Below are 23,975 nucleotides of genomic sequence, written 5' to 3' on the forward strand. Positions count from 1 at the left end.
ACAAATTGCATTAAGATCCACTGGTACTACTGAAGAGTTAAGACCTTTGGTTTACAGGAAACTAGGGGAGGGATTTCCTTTACTAGGTGGAATAGGACTTTTAAATATCAGGGAGCATGGCTCCATTTGCATTCTTTTCCCCAGTCACTTTTTTCTAATGAATTAACCATGCAACTGATGACTCTGTGCTTTCAGAAACCTAAAGAGTTACGTACAGTACAGATCTTCACACCTGAAGACTTTAGAAATGAAGCTACAATTGTTAATTGTGCATAGGCAGTTTGTACAGCAATTATTAAATAGCCTACCAAAACTGAGAAATGAATTAAGTTTACTAGAGCTGCTCGAGCTGCTGTGTGATGGTCTGGTGAATTTGCTATTCAGTTCAAACGGTGTCTAGCCTTGGCAGTAAAGTGATGTATCATGCGATTTATTTAGTGGCATGTCACTTTACCTGAAATAACAGAGGGAAAACGAACCTTTTCTTGAATAGAGATTAATGTTATCTGAAAGGTGGCAGCAACATGGTTCCATGATGAAGATGCTCACAGCATTAGCTGAATGTGTGTCTCTTATGTTGGCATATCCACATTGCCCTTATGGCTTCTACAAATAAATCAGCTATTCTGGCATCTTGTGGAAAAACTTCTGGGGAATCTGTTGTGGTAACTTGTTCAGCCAGTAGAAACCCTGATATTTAAATCTTTTGGCTTTATTTTGTGGCTGGGGGAGGAGGGGGAAATGCTTTTTGGATGACTGCTTTCTGCAGCGAGCTGCTGCGAGTAGCCCACTCTTAGACTGTAGAGAAGTGAAATGCATGGCTACGATCACAGCTAGTGGGAGGGTGGAGGCTTGGGAACATGCATGGTGCTTTCCATCTCCTTGGATCCAGAAGGGCAGATAGCATCGCTGTAAAAAAAAAAAAAAAATTTTCTATTCTTAAAGATCATGGAAATGCAGGGAGAAGGCAAGAGCAGTGAAAAAAGGGTTACTAAAGGAAGGGGTGCTAAAACTGGTCAGAGCGCTGTGTGTCTCATGAGAGATGGACTTAGAGCAGGACCCAAACCAAAGTGCTGTCTCAGTGGCTGAGGTGCTGTGAGAGAAGAGTAAAAAGGCACACAAGAAGTTACTGTTCTGAGCCCTGGGTTGCCTATGTGACCGTTGCGACAGCAGGCTTTCACACAGTCTATTACTTCGTTAACATAGTTGCCAATTAAGGCTTTTCCCAGTGCAAAAGGATAAGGGTGGCAGGTGTAAGTCGCAGTGTTGTTAGTGTCAAATAATGAGAGCTGCTTCAGGACCTCTGTGGGTGGAAGTCTTATGCCTCGACACTGTAGCACAGCCATACCTTTGGTCACCTGAGGATGTGACAGACTTGCTGCTTGCTTCGTTAGACTTAGGAATTGCTGTGATGGGAATCTCAGCTTTGTGCATCCTGTCTACTAACAGTGCATACACACTCCCTCTCTATGTTAAGGAAACAAACTGCCAAGAGAAGGGTTTATTACCTTGTATTGAATAGTGGACCAGGGATTGTCGTGTAACTCACACTGATCACACAACATTTAATTCAACATCATTCTATGGACAGGTACCAGTAACTATATTGCAGTAATGCTTAAATGTATGCAGAAAAACCCAAACCAGCAACCAACCCTGAATAAATGAGAAAGTTCTTTAAAAAGAGTGGCTAAAAGAGCAGGACAGTGCAGGCAGCACGAGAACTTAGCCTTTAAGTGGGTGTCAGACTTCAGCAAGATCAAAAAGTATAATCATGAGGAAGGACCAGTTTTGAAACTGGAGATATGCCTGAAGGATAAAGCAGTATGTAGCCTCACTAAATGGTAAAACATATCAGATAATACCATGAGGCTCAACTTACTGAAGCTGCTGCTTATGCTGTACCAGAAAGAGGAGGCCCACTAGAACGGGTTAGTGAGCTAAGCTCTCAAAACTTATCAAAAAGATCTAAAGGGATGATCAGTATAATCATAAGGAAGAAGTTTGCAGGAGATTCCACACCTGTGTTTCTTGCAAAGCCATACAGTGGATTCTCAAATTCAAATATTGTGGTTAAAAAACAAACAAACAAAAACCAACAAAAAAAACCCCAAAACCACAAAACACAAACCCTGAAGCTCTTCTTGCCACCACCAGCAGGAGAAGCAAACTAGCGCAATAGGTCTGAAAGAGCTACTCAAGTGTAGACTCTTTATGATATTTGAATTAAAACCTTTGGCTCCTTAGGAATAGAAGATGGCAAATGTAATTGCAATTTTTGGAAGGGGTTTTCTCAGAACGACTCTTTAGCCAGTTTACTTGGTGTATTTCTGGCAGGCAGGAACTAATATGACATGCAGGGGAAGCTAGCATCGCTTTCAAATTATAAATTTTTCAAGAAGTAGGGCTTTTTAAGGGTTTCAGGATAAGGATAAACTGTGTTCTTGTATTTCCAGAAGGTTTTTGAAAAATCTGAAGATGAAGGCTCTTAAACTGGCATGTTACAGAACAAGAGGGAAGCTTCTCAAACTTTGGCCACAAGATGACAAAACAGATATCCAACTTAGCATCACAGTGTGTGCTCATTGAGATGGGTGACCAGAGCTGGGGGTTTTGTTTTACTTTTTTTACGTTCCAAACCATTGCTTGCTGGGGATGATGATTTTGAGGATCATAAATGGATGATTTACCACATAAATACTACTATTTATCTATTATGTGTTTACAGTTCAATGAGCGTATATTTTGTAGTACTCTTTCTACATGGCAGTAAGCTAGTCCAAGGTAGCAAAAAGACTTAAAATTACCCTTAAAACTTACCCTACTAAGTTAATTTTACTGCCCTAATAGAAAGGAGTCAGTCATATGCAGAGTGACTTTTGGAAGTAATTAAGCTTAATTTCATTAGGCATAAATATTTCCTAGTAGGTTTAAGACTAATTTTAAATTTCTCTCAAGGTTTGCTGAATACAGCAAGGATCAGGTAGGGATGGCCTTTTGCCCTTTGCCTGGAGGAAGGCTCATAGCTCTAAAGAGCTTTTGGCATCTCTTTGATATCAGGAAGCATGGTTACAGTCAAAAGCATACCGCTTTGCTTAGATATTAATATGAAAGAATACTTTCTGGAAGAAAAAAGGGGGAGTGTTTAAATCAAGATGAGATGGTAAATGTCTGGTTCTGGCTGAAGTGTTATATGCAATTCAGCTTTGAATGTGTTTTAATTTAAATGGGTGCAACATGTTCTGAAACAAAGTTTCTGGTGTGAAGAACTCCTGAAGTTGACTTGGAGCTTTAGAACAAAAAAAAATTCCACTAATGCTACTTACTGTCTAATGACATGGGAAGAGAAGAAAATCATTGCTCAAACTGACTAAAGTAATTTCAATGGTATGCATGTATGGTATTGTGGGAATTGAAAGATGGAAGTAAAAATGAAGGTAACGTCTGAAATATGTGTTTAGCTCAAAAGGTATCAGAAACAGGGCTAAGGAGCAACAGCAAAAATTAGAGGCTTTGTTAAAAAAGATGAAAAGATTTCTCAAGACAAGCAATATACCTCTAGAAATAACTGTTATGAGGAAGTCAGCTGCTGTTTTGCTCCTAGTCGTAATTATTGTCAGAACTGACCAACTGGATGCATTGCTTACAGGCATGCACTAAGCTTTAAACCTAAATGCAACAAGTGACTGAAATCCAGGAATCCAATTCCAGCTCTGTTGGATGAAATTTGGTACCATCCCACTTTCCCTTTACTTGAAACTTAGCTGCATATAATGATGTCGTATGCCTCATTTAACACATGCCTGTCAGGTTTTGTGACTGGAATGCATCTTGTAATTTGGGAATGCGAGTAAACTCTGTTGTAGTCTTATGATGCATAATTTTAATAAGTAGCATGCCATACTACCATCTCTTTTTTCGAAAAAGTCCAGCTTTTTTTATTGTAATTTTTGTCAATGTGGTTTTGATAGATATTCATGAGGAAAAGTATGGTAGGTTATTTCCGAACATATTAATGTGAATGGATGGCTTTATGGCACAAAAACAATATATCTACTTTTAGGGTTTTATATTGTTATTAATATGACAGACCTGTTAATAGAACTTTACTTTATGGCATAATTATCCCAAATAAACATTTTTAGCCTGAACTGTGCAGGATTAAGAGACTTTAAATTCTCAGTTGTCGTATTTAGGACTCAATGGATCTAAAGTAAAAGAAAATGTTGGTGGTCATTGGGCGAACTTTTTTTTTCTTGCATTTTAAACACTAGTAGGTGGAACTTTGTGATATCCCAGGTTTGACTTCAGCCATCAGCTGCCTTAGTCCAAATTTTGGCAGCTCCACTCATCTCAAGTTATCTGAGGAACCTGACAGACACACTAAATGCATCGCAGGTACTTGAACACACTAGAAACAATGTTGAATGGGACAAAGTCATATCTAGATGTTAAAACTTTTTTCTCTGGGATTATAGTCTTAACTTGGAATTACCTGGTATTATAAGCAGTCCTGTCAAATTTAGCCTTTTTAATTTTTTTTTTATTTTTAGTTTACGATGTCATCACAGAGCAAAAAGTAGATGAGCCTAGTAAATGGAAGTACTGAGAAGGAAGCTTCAGGGCTTGTGGGTCAGAAGGGAGAAGCTGTCTGAGTGCTGATCAGAGCTGTGGACTGTAGGAGACCCTTCAAGACATTGCTCTGTTAATGGATATTTGGAATGAGTAACTCCTGCTTTCAGAAGAGTGTTTTAAGTAGTTAAAAACTCAACTCTCCTGCATGGGTTTATGTCTTGAAGGGTTTGGCTTCTTGTGGACAAGTCGGCATTGTAATATGAAATAGGAGAGTACGAAAGCCTAGTATTTTGAATACATGGGACACTTGACACGTTCTGTAATGATGATCACATTGGTTTTACTCTGTAGAGCTTTCCAGTATGTCTCAAAGTCTGATGTTCCTTGAAAGTGTTCACAGGTTTTTCTGAAACCTTCTGACTTGTTGGATCAGTCTCTTGTATCTATTCAGTTCTCTCATTCAAGTTAAAATACCTTAAATTCAGAAAGCTAATGATTAGTTTAAGCTTTCGATAACATAGTTTTTCTACTCAGAGGATTCTATACAGCACTTTTTGATCTTGTTTCTTAATCCAGCTGTCACTTCAGTTGGAGCTGACTTGCTTCGTGAGTGTGGGAAGGCCAGGGCTTGGAAAAGGCAGGGCAGTACTGGCCTGTGCAGTTGGTTGATGCCGTAAGACAATGTCTGCTCGCTTGCTGGGCTCCTTGCAGAGGCTGTGGAGAGAGCTGCTTCGTAAGAGAAGGTCATGTTCTTCATGCTGTAATAACTCACCTTCAAGACTGTTAGAGTTTTCCCTTGCTGCTACCAAAATAGGAGGGAAATGATGCGGGAATCCTTTGTGTGAACATTGCTAATTTGTACGACTGAATTGACTTCAGACTACTGAAGTCCAAATTTGTTAGCCGTCATTTCAATAAGAAATAATTTGGGATCTTAAAGCGAAGAGGCTACCATTGGATGAAACTGCTACTACAGAAGTGTCAATCACAGTAGCAGCAGCAATCCTTTAGATCAAGTGTGATAAATACCAGTGTTTACACCCACTGTGGAGTCTAGGAAGAGTAGCCAGTTTTTATTTCAGTTAGGGGAGTACATCTGCCTCCCAAGAGATTAAGCCTCAGAGTGAAGTCAGATTTCTCTTTGAGAACTCGGTGAAACTTGTGACCTTTGAATTTATCATTTATAACACAGAAGTTGTAATAAGGGAAACTCGTCACTACAACGCTGTTGGGCACATTTGTGGCTGAAGGTGACGTATTAAAAACTTTCTGTTGCAGATTGTGCCTTCTCCCTCTTAGCTGTTCAATCTATTTGTAATTGCCTCTTCATAAGCTAGGTTCTCTGAGATGCTTCCACTAAAACAACAGCATGCGACTGAACTGATTAAACTCCTAGTTGTTCGGTTAGGCACATTTTAACATACGGGATAGTGACCTGTAAATGCATACTGTTCTGAATGAACTTTTTATTTTATTAGCATTTATTCGTATTTCTTGTGAATCAGCTGGTGAGTTTCTGTAGCCTTTAAGAGACAGACCCTCATACCTACTTGAAAGTAAGAAAACTGACCCTCTAGAGCAGAAGACCTCAGACTTTTTCAGTGTGATTTCCAGGTCACTTTCTCAGTTACAATTGCTTTCCATTATAATAATATTACAGACAACTGGGGTTTTTTCCCCCTAAGGAAAAATGTCAGGTGATGGTTTGAAGCTGTGGAACATACCTAGTGCTGTGGGTTTCAAACTAAAGTATGCAAAGGCATATTTTTCAGTATCTCAAAAGCTGGTTTTTGAAACAGATTAAAATGACATGACAATTGAAACATATGGGGACAATTTTTATCACTGCAGCCTCTTGGTATGTAGAACTGTCCAGTCTTCATTGAACTAATTAGATTAAACAAAGGCTTTCCTGAGATAATCACTTTGCAAGCCTTTTCCTATATTACAGCAACCAGCTTTAGTTGTTGTTGAAGGTCAAATGCTAGTACCAGCTAATGCTTAATATCTGAATGCATAGTGCTCAAGCAGATGTAAAAATTAAATTGAGTGACACAGGATATATAACTGCTGAAGCTTTGACTCGAGGTACGAGTTTGCTTAAGTGTTTTAAGATTTAATTTTCTTGATCAATATTAAAATGCATTACCTGTAGGTTGGTGAAGCATGTATTAAATGCAAATTCAATAATAGGAAAGGCTTGGATAGGGGTCTAAGGTAAGCTAGGTCCTGTGCATCTGGGCAGTAGTAATTATGCCACTCTTAAACTCGGCCGTTCACATTTGATTGTCAGTGCATGGCCACTGCAAACTATCACTTCAAGGTAGCCTTAATTTTAATGAATGTAGAACACAGATTATAGCTTTCTTCCAAATAGAGGAAAATACTAAATACTAAATTACTAATTACTAAATACTTTCACCTATGAAGGACTGTTTCTGGAGTCCTTTTTGAAGTGTACTTGATGTTCAGGCCTGCCCCAATAGTAGCTGCTTTTTGGCCCCGGGGCAGGGGAATACCATGGGTTTATATTTAAAGTGTTGTTACAAGAACACTTCAAGAAACATGCTACAGCTTGTTCTAGCTTGGTCAACACAGTATGTTCTGGTGGCACTGGGGTTGTAATCTATAGTCTCTGCATGCTTTGGTAAACATCTCTACATGTAGACTTCTGTTTAGAGCTTGTCCTTTTTCCAGTCCAACTACAGAGGCTTGCGAGGCTGTCGAACTTCTAACACTGGTAAAATTACCTAACCTTTGTTTCATGGGTTATGGTTTTGCATTAATGTCTTTGGTAACAAAGCACACCCACTTAGCAATAAATATTAATTTGATTTGGGTAAGGAGTTTAAGATGCAGTACTCCTCATAGGCAGCCGTGATGATATGAGGTGTCAGTGAAGCTATTGCAGTCACAGAGCAGCAGGGTCTTTTCAGAGAGATTTGCACAAGTGTCTGAATCCTGCCCATGACAGAACGTGCTGCTGCTGTAAGGTGCCTCTGCAGTGCAGGATTTTTAGTCATTTGGGTGTGACAGACAATAGCTTTAAGGTTGGTCCTACTCTGTGATATGTAAACAAGGGATTATCCAAAAGTTGATGTGCCTGATGAAAGATAGACTTCTCTTAATCGTCTTGTGTGCAGCTTGTTTAAGCTGGACATTAACATAACTTCAACTGAATTAAACTTTAAATAAGCTGGAACTTCAGCAATGGTGTGTAAGTGACTTTTAGTATGATAACTGTTTCTTGAATTTAAAATTTGAGATATTAGAAGATTGGAAGTTTGAGGTGAGTTGCTTTTAACTATAGTGCTTCAGAGCTCATGCTGCTCAAATAATGTATCTCAGATGGCTGCTCTAGGAATTGATTTGAGAACTGGAACACTGGTCAAAACAAATAAAACATTCCACTAGTTGAAGAGATAAATATTATTAGATGATCTATGCAGCTTAAAAATATGCTTTCTTTTTACGATACTTGAATGTCACTGTTTATAGTTGCATTATGCATCGCCGCTTTGTTACCAAAGTGGACTGTTGGAACTTGCTGTAACAGGAAGCGATTGAATGTTGCAAGGTTTGACATCAAAACTGCATTAAGGATATTTCTTAAAGAAATTTGTAGCGAGATTTTTCTGTAGGAATTGGCAAAGAAGCTATGTTAAGGTAAGTCCATTCTGTACCCATGTGCTGAGAGGCTTTTGTACTGTCCGTTGAAATGCCTGGTGAAAATGGGCTACTGGAGCAGATTCTTTCTGGTCTGATTTGGTGTAACAATTGCTAATGTTTAACCAAGTTTTTATGATTTGGAGTAAGACTGCTCATGCTCAGTATTTAAGTCTTCACACTGTTCTTCTCAATTTTCCACAGCTATTTCCTAACGTGGATGTGCCAAATAGTCTGTAACACTACTAGAGCTCATCTGCAGAACCGCACTGCTTTTGTAAGCTTATTGAACTTGTCTGTGAACCCTAAGGGTCCGTTGGTACGTTAGGACACCATTGAGGTACTTCAGAACATCTGAGAACCCCTTTCAGTAGAAACTGTTAGTAATAGCTAATCACTGGACTGTTATGTCTTAACAAAAATGGATCTAGATGCATAGATTCAAAGCACCGTGTGAGCAATGATTAAGCAATGTTATTGCTCTTAAGATTACTTGCACGTGAAAGCAAGTCTTGCTCTGGCTCAATAGTCAGTCTCAAAGCTTTTCAATGTCAAGTGAGCAGTGACTAGAGCTGTAGCTTTTCCTAACCTCATGTCTGTACTTGGATTTGGGTGTATCTGGCCCTCAAGTGCAAGGCTCTTCCTAGAGGCTTGAACAGAGCTTTTCTTAATTAAAATTGAATCACGTTTGATGCAATTAGTTGTGGGGCATTCTGCTTGGTCTATTTTTGCCTAATTAGCAGCTGCAGCATCTTCTCCGTAGCTATACAAACTCATTTGTGTGATCTGCTTCTTGTTACACTGTCATAGCTTATGATCAGATGCCAATTGATAAATCTTCCTAGGGTACTAGTTGGCCAACAGCATCCAGCTTTTAGGCATTAGATAAAGATGTGGTGTGGCTTTAAAGAGCACTCTTTCATATATGATTTGCATGAATTTCTTCACTTACAGGATACTCTAGCAGAACATGTTATAGTCAGCTGAAGAATGTGTGTTAATCAGGCTGCATCCTAGCATGCAGGTTAACACCGTCGTCACGGACTCTTCAACTGTTGTAAGATTTTTTTTTTTTGCAAGAAACAGAGGAAAAAAATGAAGATTTAAAATTAATTTTTAAATTAGGTACCTTGTTGATGTTATAGGATGTCGAAGTTTTGTGCATATGAATATTGATTGCTTTATGCTTTTTGTCGCTCTCCAGAAAACAGCCATAGACAGCGCTTTTCTCAATCTCCTAGTGCTAGGAAGAGAAGAGCAGTTGTAGTTCTGCTGGAGATGGGACTGTCACTTGTGGTTGGTGATATCACTTCAGGGTCTTTCAGCATCAGCGGTTGTCTTCAGCGCAAATGCAGTACCGTGGCACGGTGCTTAAAACGGTAGATTGACTATAGCTGAAGCTGATCGTTTCCAGAGCAGAGAACTGAGACTTTCCTGGAACCAAGACCTTAAATTTCTGGTAATTAGGTGCTTATACCTGGACCTCAACACAGACACAGTGGTTCAACTGAACAGTCCTCTAGCCTGGCAGGGCAAAAGCCAGAAATCCTTTCTTTGCTATTTGACTCTCTGTCTTTGTAAAGCAATGCAGTCAGTGGTAACTGATTGCCTTTGCTAGGTATATGACACCTGAGGGTCTTGTTGACCTGGAAGTGTCCAAGTTACTGTTCATCTGAGCCTGGCAGCCATAATGTTTCATGGGGGAATATATTGTTACTTGTGCTCACCGTGCCCCATTATGTCAATAAAGCTGACTTACGTGATCAGACTTCTGTCTTCTGCACACAGCAGGTCTTTATATAGGCATGAAGTGTTTGTGCGTTCGCTGTTGTTGTGTAGATACATGTGTACATGCAAGATGTGTCAGCCGAGCGGGAATTAAATACAGAGTGCCTGTGCAGGTTAAGAATCCTGTGGGTAGATGTTAATTTCTCAGCTACAGTGCTCTGATAATGAGCCAGAAGAGGTGCTCTTAGTCTCCCCATCCCTTCTGTAGGAAGGTGGTATTGTGCAATTTTCCCCTCTGTTCAAAGAATTAAATGCAGATACTGTGAAAGGCTTGAGTTCTGATGAAATGGTCTGGAGGGAGACTAAAACTGTTTGGACATGAAAATGCATTAAGACCTAGGTCTGCCTGAAGATATACTCCTACTTACGCTACAAAAGTACTTCATGTTTGGGCTAAGTTAGTGTAGAAACTGTTTTCCTTGAGGTTTGCACAAATGATTTCATGGGAAAACACAACAGCTTGCTCATCCCAAACTCTGAGGTGAAAGCTTCGGTGAAAAGGCAGGATTTTTACCTTGAACATGTTCTTACCCCATGTGACGTCAGCGGTGGATGCTCCAAACTCCATTTTCCAGGTGTTTTTAAAGGTTTCCTCTTGATGATGAACCATCTGGATATACCAAGCAAAATGCAAGACTTAAAAGGCAACAGCTGTTCTAAGAAGTTAATGATTTAAGAAAGTATAATAATGCAAGGTTATTTTGAGATGGGAAACATCAATTTTATGCCTCATCACTCTTGCCAGCTGAATGCTAACTAAAAATATTATAGGAAATACGAAGAAATTGTCCTTAAGCAGAAATTTTGTTCCGTAACTTCAATATGAAGAGTAGGGTTGTCTTGCAATGTATTTCAATATAACTGTTATGTAACTGAACGTGTATTTATTCTTTCCCTAGACTGTACATGCCATTTGGCTTGGGGAACAGAACGCACCATGGGACAACCTCAAAGATATCTCTCCAGACGGGGTCTCTTACTTGGGTGATGTGTCTGCTCTCCTGACTGTCTTCATACCCAAAGGATTTATTTTCCTTTTGGAAATATTTGAAGTTGAAATCTTGTTCCTTACTGGAAATTGTCTACACTAAAGACTGCACACATCATGGGTGATATGGCAAACAACTCGGTTGCATATAGTGGCGTAAAAAACGCCGTAAAAGAAGCTAATCATGGAGATTTTGGAGTTACTCTTGCAGAGCTCCGTTCTCTTATGGAACTTCGAGCTACAGATGCACTGCATAAAATACAGGAATGCTATGGAGATGTACATGGCATCTGTACAAAATTGAAAACTTCACCAAATGAAGGTAAGTCAATGTTAACACTATTATTGAGGAAACTCCATTTAGGAAAAACCTTAGTCAAGCAAACCACTTCTTTTTTTAACATAATAAAGTTTATAAAAGTATTTCTATTACCAGAGTAAAATATTGCTTCTTACTACTCTAAGGCAGAAGTATTCAATGGTAATAAGTAAGCAAGAGTATTTTTCAGTTGGTCTAACTGCATGTGAGATGTTGGATTAGTGGAGAAGTTGTACTTTGGAATAGAGTTCATTGACATAGGCATCCACGTATGAAATAGCAATGCAACATAGCAATGTTTAACTTACTCTGAAAGCGTAAGTTTTGTGAATAGCTCATGTGACCTATAGTTCACAATTCAGATCATGCTGTCATAGAACACAAGGTTTTAATAGTCTAATGCAGGGCTTATTAATGCTTCTGTGTTGCTACCTAGTTCTTGTATTCCCTAATGCAACAGTTTTTTAAAACTGGTGACGTGTCTTCTACTTGTACTACACTGAATTTTTAACAGCAGGATCTAGTTTTTAAATCTATAGTATTTCTGTAGATTTCATTTGATCTATACAAAATAACTATCAATACAGCTTTAGGCACTAAGACGTACTGTCACTATTAGTAGAAGGTTTGCGAAGTGGTCACACAATCTTATTCTCTAGAAATAAGCATCTTTGAAGAAGTCTTTCCCATGTTGGACTTGATGGCATTCTGTGAAGTGTGGCTACCTGATGCTTTTGCTCTCTAGAGTTATACTACTCCAAGATAGACTGTACAAATGTGAAGAAGGAAATAAATGTATCAAGTCTCCTTCCTGAGAGCTTTCCAGAAGTTTTTCTTAAGATCTGGCCATCTCCTGCTACTGTCTTCCAATATAAATGAAAACTATAAGCTTTAACTTGTGAAAGAAAGATGCAAGTCGTATCGCTTAAGATATCTAAACTGTAGTATCCTGTAAAAATGTTTTTACGTATTTTTGTCTAACATTAACTCAAACTTAATGTGAAATCCTGCAGTTGGTAGTGATTGAGAAGTACCAAACCCAAGATTTTGGTGAACTGTGGTGTATTGGGCATTTAAGCACTCGCATAGCTGTTAACCAATGTGGTGTCATGCTGGTGGCAGTAAACTACCTGCTGTCTTAATCCTGGAGAGCTGTTGCTTTCTGTTCTTCAGAAATGCTATGGAAAGGTTTGTCTCCTTGGATCAAGAACAGCCTACTAATGCCTTAAGATATCTCTGGGTCCATCTGCATTTAGCACATTTTGGCTTTATCTGCTTTTGAAGCCAGACTCCTGATTTCCAGGCTTGTGGAATTATTTCAGTACATGAACTGTGTTCTTCTTACCAAACTGAAAGTAGCCGGCTCTCATGCCTGACCTGCCAGTGAATGGGAGTAGACCAGTTTTAGGTTGAAGAAGAAATTTGTAAAACACGAGGAGTGCAAACTTCTGTTCCTTGGCATCAACAGAGTTGTAAACCTTAGTGCCTGTGTGTGACGCACCGCTGTGTACCAGCAGCGTAACACCCCTTAGACAGGAGCAGCAGTCTCTGGTTACCCTACTGACCTGTTGCGAAGTATTGAACGGCAGTTTCCTTTCTCAGTGAACAGGGCTGTAGTCTTCTACAATCTGGAACTGACGTGAGAGTCGAATCCTGTTTTACAGTAATCTGCAAGGTTTAAGGCTCGTTATTACTGCAAGATAGGTGGGCGTACGATTGTAGACAGCCATGATGCACTAAGCACCAAATACCTGGTATACTGCAGGATCCACTTTATGTCCCTTAATGTAACGAGCAGCTTAACACATGGGAATGATGAGTGTTGGCGTACTAAAACTAGAAAGGGTTAGATGCCCTTTCCTACAGATTGATTCTGCTGTACTGCAGACTGTGTGATCAAGGCCTTTCCGTTTCGAAAGGATTTGACATTTAGAGGTACTGTCCTGCAATCAGTTAAATACAATCACTAACCTGATAAAAGGGCACCATCTTTTTTTTGAAGTGCGAGAGCAGCTCATAAACACAGCAAGGCCTCAATAGTCAAACGTGGTAATTAGCTCAGAAAAGGTTAAGTAAGATGAGATAGAGCAGTGTCCTCTACAAAGGTCTCATTTTGGCTCTAAATCACTACACGAAACTTTAGAGAATCAGCCTCTCTGTCGGGTAAGCTGCTATAAATTTCTCAGAGGTAGTACTGGAGAGCTTTTCTAAAAGTAGAACTAGCTCTCTTTTGTCAAATTCAAGTTGTAAGTATAGAAATGGAGACATTTCTAACGGAGAAAATCTAGGCAAGATCTATGCAGAAAACTGCTATGTGTTATACTAGTTCTAGCTCTCTAAAATCTCGTGTGTACACCTGCAAGGCCCTATGACACTTCTTCCTATTCAGAAGCTTTCTTTATGATATGAAATGCTGACTTTAGTAATTACCAGTGGCTTCACACCAAAAGTACAGGTAGTTCCAAAATGCTACACAGTGGGTTGGTTCAGCTTGTATAATTTCTTGCTTTGAAGTTGTTGACAATGGAAGGCAATGTCTGTTTTCAGGAGAGATGTGGATCAGACCTATCTGATTTGAAATGAGAAATGGTAACTGTCCTTTACCAGTATTACTAAAAAAAGACACTGAGCAGACTTCACTGCTTAGTATTTAACATTTATCATGTCCTTTACATGTGTACAAATGTATGCAAATGTGAATGTTTGACATATCTGTAGTAGCAGAAGTCCTTCCTATATTCTGGAGAGATGGGCCACCACCAATATTCCCACAGGTCTACATAATTTTGATTGTCTAGTAACTGCTACATCTAGATTTCTAATAAAATTTGTATATGAAGCTTTAACTAGTCCCTTGCCTAATATTTTTCAAACTAAACCCCAAATAACATAAATTACCCTAGTTAAGATACATAATGAACAATATAACAGCAGTAGTTTCAACCTCAGGACGGTAGACTGTGAACTATGAAATTGCCAGCTGTGTGGTAAATGTAGCAAGTTCAATAATGGTGCCTGGTGTATTATGGTGAATACTAAAAATACAAATGCTTTTTGTCTTTGCTAGGCTTATTTACTAATCTTCACTAAGTGGTTCTGATAGTAGCTTGACTTTATGTAGCCTTATTGGAAAACAATTTTCATTCTTCTAAGACCATTGCTATATATTTCTGATGTTCTGCATCCTCGTACCCTGTGAAGGGGGGAGGAAAGTGGTGCTGCTGACATTATGTAAATAATCTTCCAAACTCTGCCATGCTAAAAGGAAGAGAGAAATGGTATCTGTTGCAAAATAGCAATATGGTCAGGCCATTTGGAATGGCCAAGCTGTCCTGAGTTTCTCTAGATCCTCTCATATAGCTTGATTTTTTGAAAATGGTCTTGCAGTGCTCTTTGAGTTGAGAGTGAAAGCAAGCACCTCAAAGCTTGAACTTCCAGAAGTGTAGTGTTATGGCTAACCAGTAAAATAGCATAGCTCCTTTGTATTAAACCTCCAAAGCCATGAATTCGAGGTGAATCTAAGAGTGTTAGAATAAATATAATTTATTATATACACTAAGAGTATGTTTAATTCCTTTCACTTTTGAAAAGATATGCATGTAATATTTTGTTTTTCAGTTAAGTGATTACATAGCAGTTGTTAGCATTTAAAACTGAGCTTTGCAGTTCAGTAGTCTTTGCAAAGTGTCTTGAAATATTATTTGATGGTTCTAGGAAATATCTGTTAGAGGTGTTAAATACCCCACTTATTATGAAAACCAGTTGCAGTGGTCGCTGTTCTTATTGATTACCTAGAGTGTTTGCAGTGCCTTTATCACTAAGCAGTTGGGTTAACTACTAAAAAAACTGCTACTAAGAAAATTGTTGTCTTTAAGCAGGTGCTGATCATAACCTTGGGGGCAATATGGTTGAAGTATCCAGACTGTTGCTCTGAACATGGCTGGGCGTTTGGCCATTTCGCTTTGAAAAATGAGCTAGTGACTTAAATTCTGGATGGTGGGTTAGACAGCTGGAAACTGTTGAAGGAGTAAACAGGAGGTGTACTTATGGAAGACCTTGAGTGCATGACCTTGCGCTGAATATACTTGGTATTCCTTTATTTTTAAGGACTTGGCTAACTCTTGAAGCATGCAGTGCCTTTTAGTGAAGGCCCCTCACTCTTGCCTGCTAGTGTCTCTTAAGGATGGTACAAGAGTTGAGACAGAGAAGAGGACTCAAAGAAATATGCCATATAAGAAAGAAGATAGGTACGAAACTGAGGTGACAGACCCTGTGCAGTGCTGAATATGGGCTCTCTCTATGTGAGAAGAGATAGAAAGTGAAGCTTCAGAAGAGCAAGCAACTGCTGTCCAGGTGGAAGCAGCGTCATTAAGTGGCTGCCTATCTCCACATGACGCCTGGAGAGCTTCACCAGCTTTTTATAGTCTCTTATATAATAATTAATACACAAATACAATATTTATAGTATTTTATATTATCAATTATATTAAATATTTCATTATAAATGTTACATTAATTGTAGGATCCTAGGATGTTATCTCTGAATACAGAATCCCTACAGTGGGAACCAGAGCTGGCTTCACAGGCTGTGGTCTTGCTAAAGCTGCATGGTGCTACTCAGTCTCGATAGTAGTAATTCTACTAATGATCTTGTCTTGCAAACTTGTTTACTTTGTACAAAGGTATGTCTGTTACTATTACTCTGTTGCTATATCGTATTAAGTGCAAGTAGGTAGACCATCAGCTTACTTTATACTGGCAAAGTATGAATTATAAAATATAGCTGTTTTTCTATAGTGACTCTGATTTAATCATAATACTTCCGTAATTATATTTGAGATATGGCTTTTCAGTATTGTTACTGAAATATGGAGTGGGACTTGACTCCGTGAATGGGAAACCTCAATCATGTCTAATGTGAGGGTGAAATGCAAAAAAGCATCACTAACTTTGTCTTATTATTAAATAGGTTTAAGTGGAAATCCAGCAGATATAGAAAGGAGAGAAGCAGTTTTTGGGAAGAACTTTATACCTCCTAAAAAGCCAAAAACATTTCTTCAGTTAGTATGGGAAGCACTACAGGATGTTACACTAATTATATTAGAAATTGCAGCCGTAGTATCCTTGGGCCTTTCTTTTTACCAGCCTCCAGGAGGAAATGAATCATGTAAGTAAACTTTTTAAAAAGTAGGTATCTACCTGTATTATACTACTGACTTCCCTGGTCCCACATGCCTATACTGTAAATCTGGTGGGAGACAGTAAGTCAGTGGAAAAGCAGCTTATTATTCCTTATTGAGAGAACACTACTAAAACTCTAGCTTGCCTTAAAAGGGCAACATGAGATTTCCCTGGTCATGATCTGGTCTCATTCTGACCAAAATAATGCCAAAGGTAAAGTGCAAGCAGCAGGAACAAGAACTTCTCTTAGACCCGGTCATGTTTCTGTGCAAGTGTTTTTTTAGCTTTGCCTCAAATATTTAAGCAATTTATAATTTGTGGTCATGTGCTTTCTTTGGGGAGTCAGCAAGTCTTAAATTTTCCTTGATTTGCAATATGACACTGGTAACTTTCTAATTTAAGAAATGAAACTATATTTATAGTTCTAAATGGAAAACGAAGGGATCTGGCCTTCATTGAACTGAATTTTTGCAATGATATCCGGCTTGTTAAGATAAGGATAAAGTGGGAAATGTTGAGAAAGCAGAAGGTGGTTAACTAATTGTCTAGTCTGGCATTCTTATGCCATCATTTAACAAGATAATAAGGACAGGTAACTTTCTATATCAACTTCTTTTACGGTCAGATAAGCAGGGATGTAAATTCTAGGTGGTTTAACTTCCCTGAGCTGCTCTAGCTTTCAGGTTCTTTAGCTTCTTTGTGCGTACTGAAAATAAATGTAAAATTGCGAAGAAGGCTAGCACGGAAAATGTTTAGCAACTATTAGTAGTTTCTTCTGTTTGGCAAAACTTTTTTGTTATTGAAATAACTGTCTGTGTGAAGTTTCTTAAACCTAAAACCTGTTTTCTACAGTATGTGGATCAGTAAATGTTGGTGAAGAAGAGGAGGAATCTGAAGCAGGTTGGATTGAAGGAGCAGCAATCCTCCTATCTGTAGTTTGTGTGGTATTAGTAACAGCTTTCAATGACTGGAGTAAAGAGAAACAATTTCGGGGACTGCAGAGCCGTATTGAACAAGAACAAAAATTCACAGTCATCAGAGGTGGCCAAGTCATCCAAATACCAGTAGCTGACATAATTGTTGGAGATATTGCACAAGTGAAATATGGTAAACATATTTTTAAAGTTGAACTTTCTTGTACTTAAAAAAAAAAAAAAAGAACTGCAATCAACATACCCAGTCATCTCTCGTAGGTGATCTTTTACCGGCTGATGGTGTACTCATTCAAGGAAATGACCTCAAAATTGATGAAAGCTCACTGACTGGAGAATCTGATCATGTAAAGAAATCTCTGGACAGAGATCCTATGCTGCTGTCAGGTGTGTAGCTTTTGACAGTTCTTGAAGGAAGTGGTTTGTTTCTGGGGGTAAACTGGTTATTTAAAATCTTGAGGTTAAAATCTGGCAAGCTGGACCTTATCTAGGCTGACTCCTAAAAGTATCCAAAACCAGTGCAACTACTACAAAACTTTGTCAAAATGAGCAGACTCTTAAAACTGACAAACATTTTGTGTAGTGGCTTATGGCTTTATTTTCCAGATAGTTTTGGCAATTAAAGCTCTAGGGGAACACAGTGGTACATATATACACATCTTAAGGTTTCGTCAATGTGAAGTTTGAGAACTCATTTCCTTTGTGCTCTGCCATATAACTGCTCAAGTCTCAGTGGAAAACCTGATTCAATCTTTCAGGTACACATGTGATGGAAGGCTCTGGAAGAATGGTAGTTACTGCTGTAGGTGTGAACTCTCAAACTGGAATCATCTTTACCTTACTTGGGGCTGGAGGAGATGAAGAGGAGAAGGAGAAGGAAAAAGAGAAGAAGGACAAGAAAAGTAGGCGTAATAATCTTAAAGCCCTGGGGAGGGAGGGGTGAAGTCCTGAATGTTACTGGATAAAAACATGTTCTAGTCATCTGGAGCCAGAAATCTTTTTTAAACCTCATACTATCAGTAGGTTTCACAGGAAAAAAACCTCAGGTCTGGTGACCTAAGAGTACACCACTACTAATAACTCTTGTTACATCGATTTTTAATTAAACTTCAGATCTCATTGATCAAGTAGAGGTTGGAAAGTTTGCAACTGCTAACCAGCCATACCACGTATAAATTGTTAAACTGCCATCTTGTATGACTTCAAAGTACGTTCATGTCTAATAGCAAATATTTGTTTACGGCAAACAGGTTATTACCAATAACTCAACCTAATAATATCTAGTTCTGCTTCTGACAGATAGAAAATGACCTGTATAGGGAGTTCTTCTGTGACACTTGAAGGGGAAAAGCTTGTATCATTGGTACTGCTGAGTTTGTGGATATCTTAAGTACATATTAAACTGACTTTGATAAAGATGAGCAGACAGCTTCTTCTGCCACTGCTTTTCTTCCAGAGCTGAAACTTTGAATGCTCAGAGATATACACAAGCCAAATCCCTAGCAGCACTTTCCTGTAAACTTTATTTTTGGAGGGATGAGGGGCCCTTCTGTGAAGCGTGAAATGGGCTGTCTTCCTTATTCTGAAGGACTCGCTCAGTAGCTGGAATTACAAGGTCACTCATCTAAGCCGCAGCCTCTATCCTGAGAATCAAAGCTTAGAAATGTTAACCAGTAATGTTTTGATACTCGCTCTCACAAGGCATGTTCAGGTCTGAGCTTCACCACAGCAAAAATTTTTCTAGAAACTGTTGAGGTCTACTGGATGGGAGTGAGCCTGAGGATTCCTGGCAGAAAAATACACTTTTTTCATCAGAGGAATATGAAACAGTAATGGAAAGCCATACAGAAATGTGCTTAGGAATCTCAGTGGCCCTCAAACTAAAGAGGCAATTGTTGAAATGTGTGCTCTGTGCAGGAGCTAGGATTGAACTGTGCTTTTTGTCTTGTCCTAATCCACAAATACTTTACAATTCTGACCCTTCTTGAAACTTTTAGTAGTAAGTTCCTTCAGGAGTAAGTGACAAGAATTGTTACAAGAAGAATTGAAACTTCAAAATTAGTTTCAAGCTCCAGCCTGGTAGTGAAGAGTAAAAGTTGACCTGCAACACTTCCAGGGGTTAGTGTGGAACAGTTTCCATCCTTTGCTCTTCCCCTTACAGAGGAAGGAGAAGGAAGCAAGCAACAGTACCAGCTGCTACAGGAGATATGGAGAAGATCATAGCTTTTATTAATATTCTGCCAGTGTTTATTATTCTATAAGCAGAATTCTTTTTGACGAGTAGTGTTTTGGTATATCCTAGGGCCTAAACACTTGTGGGGTTTTTGTCTGCCAAGATAGACTACTTCCTCTTTCCCTTAAGTTAGGTGTCTGATGAGATTCTCCTTGGTAAAACTCAGGTTAAACTAAATTAGCTTCTCTGTGAATGTTAAGGAGATTAAAGTGGCTATTTTTAGTTGGCTGTGTATGGCTTGGTTCAGAGTGAAAGCAAACGTATGTACAAGGAGTTAGAAGTAACTCAAGTGTCAAAAGAACTTTGCTCTTGTAAGAGGGAAAGGGGACCTAGGAAAGAACAAATTAGGAGACAATGATGAGTTTTTAAGAAGTCTGAAGTGGCATCTTCTCTAGAAGGTAAACATGGTGGTGTTTTGTTTTGTTTTGTTTTTCTCCTCGGCTGTTCTGAGGATGCTCGGCAGGGGGGCAAATCTTATATGTAGAAATCGGACTATGTCACTGTCTACAGTAATAATGTAGTGGAGGTATTAAATGTCATGCCAGACAGGCTGCTTGATGATTTGATTTTCTTCTACCTGAGTACTCTCGTACATTTCAGTCTACATAACCTAAGGCTGAAGACTTAATGAATTACCAGTGATACTGAAAAATTCTAGGTTTTGTTCTAAGTTCCTCAGTTTTGTGCTTTTATTTCAGGTCATTGCAAATAGTAACTATAACCCTTGCTTCCTCTAGTTAGGAGAAAAGTTTGTCACTTGCCAAGGTAGTATCTAAACCTTTTTACATGAAAACACAAAGAAAAAAAGGTAGTGTGCCCCCCGGCCCAATAAGCTACACATGATGTGTCAATCTTTTAGTTACCTTTAATGTTTTGCTCATTAATTTCTTTCATTATTTCACTGTCCTTTATGATCTCTTGTTGAACTCCATTTCTGAACAGAGGTAGGACCAACATTTCATTATGAACTTGAACTATTCTCTTAGTGGTGTAATATTGGTATGTTGCCAACAGATTATGTTCATGCTTGCGTAAACAGGGTTAGCATAGATCCAGTAATCCAGCACTGTACCTCCATTAAGCTTTGGTGTGGATTTATAAATATTTTATACTACAATAGCTTCTGCAATGTTGTGCAAAAGCACTGATTCTGGAAGTGAGATCCTACAGTTCATTTACAGTAGTAGTCAGATCCAGTTGCTGAGTGTTGGAAGAACAGAAAGCAAGACTGAGGCCACCAGAATCACTTTAGTATCACAAATTTCTTTCCTAGAAAAAAGTTTAGGCAAGCCTTTTAAAAGCTTTCTTCACAAGCAATAAATGTATCAGTAATTTGTGTAAACTTAACTATGGTAGCATAACACTGCTGCAGTCTTGTATGGGAGAAGTAAAGTCCAAAAAACTGATAGGAGCTGTTTCTGTGGGTTGACATACTTTTTAAAGCCTCAGTTATGTCAGCCCTCTGTCTCCAGTTTGTTCTACGCTTTTTTGAAAAAGGCAGTTGCTTGTTTCAGCATATGGTAATGTATGCATTATGTATAAACATAAACACTGAAATGAACTCTGCACTGGCAATTTAAAACACAACTTTTTCCCCTCTCTGACAGGTAAAAAGCAAGATGGAGCTGTTGAAAACCGTAACAAAGGTAAATGCAGGTTCTCTAGTCCTTTCTTGCAAGTCCCTGTTTTCTGAGAGTGTATGTAATGAATACATTCTTTCCCTTGAAAATGCATATTGAATACTTAAATCCACAGTGCTTATGCTAAAGATGGCACAAGTGAATCTGCACAAAGCAAATGCTTAAATAAACTTGGTAGTCTCAACATAGCTAGATACTACAATAGTAAACTTTACCAATGATTTTCAAGCTATCTTGTTGAGGTGGGTTAACCTTGGCCAGCTGCCAGCTGCCCACCCAACTGCTCTCTTGCTCCCCCTCACCAGGATGGGGCAGAAAATAGGATGAAAATCTTGTGGGTTGAGATAAGGACAGGGAGATCCCTTAATTACCTTCAAAGGCAAAACAGACTCAACTTGGGGGAAGATTAATTTATTACCAATTCAAAATAGAGTAGGATGGTGAGAAACAAAAACAACTAAAACCACCTTTCCCACCTCCCCCCCCTTCCTTCCAGGCTCAGCTTCAGTCCTGACTCCTCTACCTCCTCCCTCTGAGGAGCACAGTGGGATTGGGGGAATAGGATTTTTTTGGTCAGGTCATAATACTTGTCTCTGCTGCTCCTTCGTCCTCACGCTCTTCCCCTGCCCCATCGTGGGGTCCCTCCCACGGGACCCAGTCCTTCAGGAACAGACTGCACAAGTGTGCAGCCCCCTCCCATGGGCCATAGCTCCTGCCCGGCGCCTGCTCTGGCACGGAGCCTTCACAGGCTGCAGCTTCCTTCAGGACACATCCAGGTGCTGTGCCATGGGGTCCTCCCCGGGCTGCAGGTGGAGATCTGCTCCACCGTGGACCTCCGTGGGCTGCGGGGGGACAGCCTGCCTCACCGTGGTCTTCCTCACGGGCTGCAGCTCCCCTGCTGCCAGCACCTGGGCACCTCCACCCAGTACACTTGTTTAAACATTCACGTGTAGTATGGCATCTCTGCATACAAGGTACTACAAAGTACTGGTGTTTAGTGGAGCCTGGTGTTATTAAGCTTTTCAGGTGTCATTGATTCTGGGGACTCCCCAATGGCTAAACTTCATTTAATCTTAACTTCTAGCTAAAGCTCAGGATGGTGCAGCCATGGAAATGCAACCACTGAAGAGTGAGGATGGTGGGGACGGAGACGAGAAAGACAAGAAGAGAGCAAATTTGCCAAAGAAAGAAAAGTCGGTTCTTCAAGGCAAACTTACAAAGCTCGCAGTTCAGATTGGCAAAGCAGGTATGATGCATCAGTACCCTCCTTATGTTGATGCAACGTGTTTGAATAAAGTTGGGACATGCATAGTTTGTGAGGGGGTAAGTTAAGTAGCTAGTCTTGACCGGTTTGATTCTTTTAAGTGCAAAATTCCAATGCATGCAAGTATGCCTTTGTGCCTGAGTGTGCTCACGGCTCCTCAGACTGTGTCATGTGGATGGCTTTTATTTTTCCTTGATTTAAATAGATTCAGGCTTTAGAGTGTCAGGTTCTGGGAGAGAAAATTCCAACTTCCAAACACTGGACAACTGTTATGAAAGATATTTTTAGATAAGATATGGTATTTAGTGATGTACCTAGAGAACTATAAATTGAGTGAAGTCTGGAAAATGTGGTAGGGTTGACCGGGTTACCTCTGGTACTTCCAGAGGCTTAGGAATTTACACTTAACATACCTCACTGATACGTAACATTTTTATTGACTTTTCTACTATCCTTTAGCTTCTGTTACTCTTCTATCAGCTAATGTTCGGCTGTCTCGTCAAAACTTCTGGTAAACTGTTGCTTCTTGAAAGCAGACTAAAACAACAATGAAGTTCAGTGTAAATTTTAGGCTACCTATAGTTATAATCTAGTATATAGATATCATACTATATTATACTAGGTATCATACTATCATCTCATTTGTAGAGATTTAATTCAAATATTTTAGGATTTATTTTGGTCCATGTAGAAATGTTGAAAGATTTAGGCTAGAAGGGACTTCTAGAAGTCTTGTAGCCCAGCCCACAGCTCAAAAAGTGCTGACTTCAACATCTATGTCATAAGACAGTTACAGTATGAGGACAAAGCAATTAAACTTGTAGCTTTAGCACTCCATAGTTGTGTATAGCAATGTTATTTTTTTCAGAGAAACTTGTACTAACAAATGTTGAATAACGCTTCCATGGTATGTTTAGTGTAAAATACTGTTGTTATCAAACAATTTTTTCACATCTTTCATAAGTAAGAGCTCTTGCTTTCCTTTATGCACCTTTTGACCCGTTGTAATTCCCCACACACCCTGAATGCTCATCTACTTCATGCATGCATTTTTCTGTCCTGCTGCTTTGGGACAGTACACACACTGCAGCATCTTTCTGTAAAAAGCTGACACTTCAGTGACTTCTGTTCCTTTATTCCAGCCAGGTCCATTTTCCTTCAGTGGTGTCTTAAATGTGCCACTCAGCTTGCTAACAGCAGTTCTGATTTGTCTTCCCAGTTACTCCCAGTTCATTGAACACTGTGCTTAGCTGCCATATTTAATCCCACCTTCAGCAGGAAGCAGGGTACAGGCTGTCAGCAGCTTTTTCTACTGAGTAAGTCAGTAGTACAACCGTTGAAGGCCTGCTGAATTATTTCAGTTCTTATTCTGCTTAGTCAATTGACTTT

The 23,975-nt window shown here is 39.2% G+C and overlaps 1 protein-coding gene across 6 annotated transcripts in view; it reads left to right on the forward strand.

Annotated features, from left to right (window-relative positions):
- Positions 1–23,975, forward strand: part of ATP2B1 (ATPase plasma membrane Ca2+ transporting 1) — a 64,477-nt gene that overhangs the window by 16,830 nt on the left and 23,672 nt on the right. For 5 of the 6 annotated variants that reach the window (XM_052774250.1, XM_052774249.1, XM_052774253.1 and 2 more), the window contains exons 2-8: positions 10,929–11,339; positions 16,306–16,503; positions 17,370–17,624; positions 17,711–17,836; positions 18,208–18,351; positions 21,290–21,328; positions 22,407–22,568. In XM_052774250.1, coding sequence (XP_052630210.1) covers positions 11,135–11,339; positions 16,306–16,503; positions 17,370–17,624; positions 17,711–17,836; positions 18,208–18,351; positions 21,290–21,328; positions 22,407–22,568 — 1,129 coding nt within the window. In that variant the 5' untranslated portion in view covers positions 10,929–11,134. Of the gene's footprint in view, positions 1–10,928; positions 11,340–15,461; positions 15,584–16,305; positions 16,504–17,369; positions 17,625–17,710; positions 17,837–18,207; positions 18,352–21,289; positions 21,329–22,406; positions 22,569–23,975 lie in introns of those variants that run through there. The other variant, XM_052774252.1, reaches the window with a different exon arrangement.

Source organism: Harpia harpyja, chromosome 23, assembly GCF_026419915.1.
Source record: "Harpia harpyja isolate bHarHar1 chromosome 23, bHarHar1 primary haplotype, whole genome shotgun sequence".
NCBI lineage: Eukaryota > Metazoa > Chordata > Aves > Accipitriformes > Accipitridae > Harpia > Harpia harpyja.